Source organism: Calidris pugnax, unplaced genomic scaffold (assembly GCF_001431845.1).
Source record: "Calidris pugnax isolate Ruff unplaced genomic scaffold, ASM143184v1 scaffold182, whole genome shotgun sequence".
Classification (NCBI taxonomy): domain Eukaryota; kingdom Metazoa; phylum Chordata; class Aves; order Charadriiformes; family Scolopacidae; genus Calidris; species Calidris pugnax.
The window spans coordinates 791,925-798,404 of NW_015090968.1; the positions used below are offsets into that span (position 1 = coordinate 791,925).

General features: G+C 42.2%; 1 protein-coding gene across 1 annotated transcript in view; it reads left to right on the forward strand.

Annotated features, from left to right (window-relative positions):
• Window positions 1-5,466, forward strand: part of LYN (LYN proto-oncogene, Src family tyrosine kinase) — a 57,751-nt gene extending 52,285 nt beyond the window's left edge. The window contains exon 14 of the mRNA XM_014952657.1: window positions 3,888-5,466. Coding sequence (XP_014808143.1) covers window positions 3,888-4,090 — 203 coding nt within the window. The 3' untranslated portion in view covers window positions 4,091-5,466. The remainder of the gene's footprint in view (window positions 1-3,887) is intronic.
• Window positions 5,467-6,480: the final 1,014 nt, after the last annotated feature.

Consider the following 6,480-nt stretch of genomic DNA (forward strand, 5'->3'; position numbering starts at 1 on the left):
CACATGGTTCTTCCCCCAGTCAAGACACTTTATTTTCCCATTAACACATGCCTGTCTATCCAGCTGGTTGCCCACGTTGAGCTGGGCTCACCAAGTTATTTCTGGATGCCTGGAAAATTGTCCTTCGCTGAGCAAACCTACGAGCTCACCCAAAAACCAGCAGTGCAACAATACAAAGCCCAACCCGATACTTAATCCTGCAGCTAAGTCTGCTCTCTCTTTACCTCCATAAAACATATATGTTTATTTTCAGAACAAAATCAATCTGAGCAGCAGGCACCACGCTGCTGTACTACTGTGGGAAAATATTTCATCTAGTGGAAGTCTAGGTGATATTTTTTTAAGATATGGGAGCATTTTTATGAGGACCATAAATAGGCCATGCACTATGGATTTATTTGTCAAGCAGCAATTAGAAACGGAAGCCTCTTGACTGTGTACTGGAAGGTTTTAATAGTTTGCAGGCATTGCTTGCATTCAACTGGTAGAGAGATATATGTCTATTTTAAATAGAGGTATAAATTGAAACAGACTACTAGACTGAAAGTTGATACTGAAGAATCAGGACAGCAAAATAAATGACCAACTTTACATGATGAGATGTGACAAGTTTGGGCAAATTACCCCAGCGTGGCAAGAGTAACTTCGTGATGGGTTGTAACCAGCAGCCACCAGAGAGAAACAGTAAATTGATTTTTCAGTTCTAAGGGGAATGCTTCACAATATTATTTTCCATGAATTACTAACCAAGAACTAGACAGTATTCATCATAAAGCTGTGTATGAAAGAGTTTGAGTTGAAACTGGCAAACAGTTAATTTCCGTAAAGAAAATCTAGGCAGGCAACTTGGTAGGGAGCATTTCCAGCCAAGGAACTTGGGGCTTTTGTGATCTTTGTTCTTAAATTCCAACAGCTGTTCCTCTTCCTGAGAAACTCAAAGCAATTAGTGGGACTGTAGTTTCAGGAACTACCTCAGAAATATGACACAAGTATCTGAATCTCTGGGCGAAGAAGTTGAATTGGTTGTTAAAACTAATTTCCAGATGATTATATAGTATGTCAAATACTTGCATTCCAACTGTGTCTGCTGCTCTTCACAAGACTTGCCATCTTCTGTAGAGTGAGATTCTTCCCCCATACCACTGTGTTCACATCATTTCCCAGGCTCTAACCTAAAGAAATATACATTGTTATCTGTGAAGCTTAACAGGTACCACAGTGTAAATTAACAGACATGTACCAAACCTTTAGAGCTAATGTCCTTTGCTAGCATTTAAGAGGGTGTAACAAATATGCACCTGGGATATATTGCTTCAACTGCTTAGGATGTAGTTTTGATGAGACAGGTACTTCTCTACCCACAAAAAAAATAACTTTTTTTTAATTATCATTTTTATTTTTAAGCAAGTAACTATTTTGAGAATACTGCTTGGACTGTGGGGTAGACAAGTAAGCTTTTTTGTTTTAAATAAAACACTAAATATATGCAAGTACATTCATAACATATTTTCTATGAAATTCTGAGAAAATTATTTTCATTTTTGTCTTGTGAACTTAAATGGTTATTTAACAGAGAGTTTTCCTGCAGGTTAGTGCAAACACAGTCTTTGTCCTTGGCATTCAGAATGTAACAATTAGTCCTGTGGACATTAGATCTAAGCACAATCCTATAAAGCACTGAAACCCACAGAATCAGCCCTGTTCTGCCCAAAATCCCAGTGGCAGCAGTTCTCATGTAGCTGCACACTGTCAGCTACGACTTTGCATAATACGAATAACTATTTTACCACATACATTATATGCAGTCCATTTCCTTAAGCTCAAGGAGTCAGATTGCTGTTCTCTATAAAATGCTTTACTGGCTTTCTTCCTGTTTATTTTGTCTTTATATAGCATAATTCCTTATTCTGTGACAACCCGCCATTCAGCTGCTACCTTCAAAATACTGTTTTTCTACACGTGTGCAGTATTAGCTCAGGAAAACTTTACTCCTCCTTCCAAAGCAGAACCGAAAATACAAAAGATGTAGTCAAAGTAAGCACTCTGAGCCAGACCCAGATTTCATGGCTGACTGTATTTCTAGAATAGGTTAAAGCCAAAAGGCTTGAACTGAAGTCAACTATATGAACTTTAGTCATCTTGAATAATCAAAGTAGTTATACCAGCTAAAGTTGTCATTTGGTTGTAATTCAAATGTGTCCTCACCTGCCAAGTGGCTAAAGTCCTAGCCTTAGGAGTCAGTTAGGCAGCACCTACAAAGGTCTGCACCATCTGAGACAACAGAGCTGTACAGTCACCAGGTACTCAGGGTGAGCACCACACCTGCATCTCCACTGCCGACCTTGCTCATCAGAGTGTAGCTGCTCTCCCCATCCCTCTGGGGACCTGGTGTAAGCAGGAGCAGTGAAGGTCACGCACGCACCCACCTGACCGGAGGCTGAGTTGCCTGAGAAGAACCATGAGAAACCATAGTCTTAGGCAGAACTGCACCATGTGGACCATTTAGCCTGAGGAGTGACTAGTGGCTGTGGGGTCTGGAATACCCCTCTTGATAGAGGGAAAGGCTTCACTGGTGGTAGCAAGTATCTAGGCTGAAGCACAGATGCTTCCTGCATGCTCAGTCATCAGAAGACACGGCATGGACCAGAGTAGAGAAAGCTTAGAATCATAGAATGGTTGGGGTTGGAAGGGACCTCAAAGGTCATGGAGTTCCAACCCCCCTGCCATGGGCAGGGACACCTCCCACCAGACCAGGTTGCTCAAAGCCCCATCCAGCCTGGCCTTGAACCCCTCCAGGGATGGGGCAGCCACAGCTTCTCTGGGCAACCTGTTCTAGTGTCTCACCACTTAGTGTCCAAGGCCTGGAGAAGGCAATCCTGGCACAGTTACTCCACCGCACGGTGTAAGATTTGCAGAGGCAGGGACAAGCTGAAAGGCAGGTTTCTGTGTAGGAAATGGTGAGCATTTGTGTTGGCTCTGCCATAGCTGACCTTCTGAGACCAGGTGTCAAAATCCATCTGTGAACCAGTCTCTCAAGGATTTAAAAAACTGGGGGGCAGGGGTGGGGGTAAAAAAAGAGCAGCATAGGCTGGAGCAGGAGAGGATGGAGAGGCAGGGCTCTCTCACGTGACATTAGTTGGCACGTGGGGCTCAGGCTGCACTGCTGGGAGTCAGAGATCTCATCCTCTGAAAGAAAACCATAAAGGGGAAACATAGGAAAGCTCAGCACAGCTGGGAAGATGGGTTTGCACAATAGGATGAGGAAGAAGGGAGGGGAACTTGCCTGTTACAAGTAATGATATCATGAGTGACCACGTCCAGCATCTCGCAAGCAGCAGCACTTACACAAGAAGCTGATGTAGAATGAAATCTGGAAGTGCATCACGACGTCAGGCAGGGTGAGTGGGAGCATGGGCTCTCCTATGGATGAGCATCTCTGTCTCACCACGGACAGGGCCTGCAGTGAGCAGGTTAGAAGCTCTACAGCCAGAGACAAAGGCTGATGCCAGGGTGGGCTTCTCCTGTGAATCTCACCTTGGCTGAAAGCAGAACAAAGGGTGGCAGGACTGGTCAGAGGAACAGAACGGAGCTGGTTCTGGAGACAAGAGTTATGATCTCTCCCATTCTTGGCAGAATTGGCACCAAAGAGGTCACGATGCTCAACTGGGTAAACACAAATCTCCCCCCAGGCTTTTCAAAGCAAGTCCCTTGGTGCTGGTGCACATCTCAGCCTTCTTTATTGAAGCATATTAGTAACTACCTTTAGCAAGTCGTAGTAGCCCTGTATTCTTGGGTGAAGATCTGTAGAGTGAAGTAAATAAAAAAAGAAGTAATTGTTTCTTCAGGAGTTGAGTTCATTTGATCAACACCTTCTTTTTCTATTGAAGGTATGAGCAACTCAGATGTGATGGTTGCTCTTCAGCGCGGGTACCGAATGCCACGCATGGAAACATGCCCAGCCGAGCTTTACGATATCATGAAAACGTGCTGGAAAGACAAAGCAGAAGAGAGGCCAACGTTTGATTATCTACAGAGTGTGCTTGATGACTTCTACACAGCAACAGAAGGGCAGTATCAACAACAGCCATAAAACAAAGAACAATTATTACAGACTATTATTTGGACAGACTGCTCAAAGCAATTACTTCACAAGTTTGGATGTCTTAACCGAGTGCGGAAGCTGAAATGCTGAAGGAAAGAGTAATTCTGCAAAGAAATAATAACGTTTTCATTCAACTGAAGTTCTCCTTAAATGCTCTGTTTTGCATCTGCAGAAACATCCCAGCCCAAAGAGGCTTTTTGGGGTGGAAAGGGAGAAGGAAGGAAAGAGACCACGCACTGGCACAGCCTGACACAGCCTTCTTAGGACCTAAGTCATGGCGTACGTTACAAGGAGAACCTTTATAAAAGGGCAAGAAGATGCATGAAGAGCCATTTCCAAAAGAAAAAGCCAAGAAGGAGACCTTAAAGATTTAAGACGTGGTGGTATCTTTTTTTCAAATACAGCATATTGTGAAAATTATTTTTCTATCCTTGTTATTTCACAGCAGCAGCTGGGGTACTGTCACCTCTTGTAAGACTTTCTAAAGGGTGTGGTGGTTTCCTTTAAGGAAGGGTGATGTTTGCAGCTCTTTACGCTGAAGATGATTCTGGTTTACTGCTGTATTACTCAAATTCAAAATCATTTCCAAAGCATTGCACAGCCATCACAGATGCAGAAGTGTGATACAAGCAGCAGGACACCCAGCTCCATTCCACCTTTGGTTTCCCCCAAGGCCAAAGGCATCATCTGAGGTCCACAGGGAAGCACGGGATTCTGAAGGAATACTTTCATCGCAGTCTCCGAGACTGTTACCAGTGAAAATATTTTAATCTTAATTTTTAATCCTCTGTGATTATTCAAGAATATTCTTTATATTTTTGCTGCTTTAATCAACTAACCTCAAATCTGTTTTAAAGCTAAAACCAGCTCTAGCACTATCCAAAACAATTTGTGGAAATATGCAGTAGGACATCAAGTTACATTGCAGTGACACTAAAAGTCTGTTGCTTAGTAGAGAAATTAATTCCTAAAAGTGAATGCAGTTTGCTAACATCTACATATCGAAACGTTCTAGCAAATTACTTATCAAAACAGTTGAACTAGTGCATTTGCAATGTAACTACAGCATAGATTACTTTTCTTCCCCCCAAAGTGACACTGGTTCTTACACCTGAAATCTAGTCCACCTTTGCCACCCCTCAGCCCAATTATTTAGGCAAATGGTACTTTGCAGAAGCTTAAACCCCTTTTGATAAAGCTTCAGTGTGCCTGCAGTTGAAGTTCAGCAGCATAAATATTAATTGCTTTTCTTCTCGATTGGCTTCCTTCAGTCAAACTGTGCAGTTTAAGCAGACTCTCAGTTAAATATGTAAATAGTTTCTATTGTATGGTGATTTTTAATTTTAATAAACACTTAATCTGAAGCAAGTTGTACAGTGGTAATTTGAGACAAAAAAAATGACTGATGTTCTATCCGGAGCAGTAGCTTCTCGTGGAACAGGGGAAACATCTGTTCATCACCAGTAACAAGATTATTTTGCAATGGTAAACATTAATGGATTCTGCTTTCCCTGCACCCATTCAGCTTTGAGAAGCTGTCCTTGAAACAGCCTCTCAGAAGTATTAATGCAATAGCAACAGGCCATTGCCACTCTTGGAAAACAATACAGTTAAGAACTGGTCAGTACTTCACCACAGGCTTCATTTTATTTTAAGATAATGTAACCTTGTCTTTCAAAACCGTTTCCTGTAGCCAAAGAGCTCTGGGAAGTAAGAGGGAAGACGGAAAGAGCAGTTGCTCAGGAAATGAGAGGGTACAGTTTGTTAATTAGTAAGTTTCTGTAACACTTTCTCAGACAAGTGACAGACTGTCAAGGTGTAGCACGAGACCATTTGAAATGGTATTATACAAAGTTTCCAGCATTAGCCTGTTGAGAAGATTTTTTTTTTAACTTCTGTTTGAATATTGCTGTTCTTAGAGAAATTTGTACATAACAGCTGTCTTATTCAACAAATCAACACTGTTTATTGTATCACTACCCCAAAATGTTTTCTAATAGCTGGAATAGTTTGCATGGGAGTAGAGCTTTAGAACTACTGCAGTCACTTAAACTACGTTTGACAGAAACCATTCAAAACACGAGAGCAGAACTGGCTCAAGTGCTACATCTCCAGCCTGGTTAAAGACAGGGTGATTATTTATCACTGCATTTGCACAAACCAACCTAAAACTCTGACCTGGGAAGAACATTCACACTGAAGGGCTGCTCTCAGTGTCACACAGGAACACTGCACCACCTAGTGTCTCCACAGGGAGCGGGAGGTTCTTCCTCTCAATCTTTCTACTACAAGATACAGCTTTACAGGGCCTGATCAATCCAATTTACTTACAGTTTCTGCCTTGTTCCAAAGCCATCCTCCAGCACTTACAGGCATGG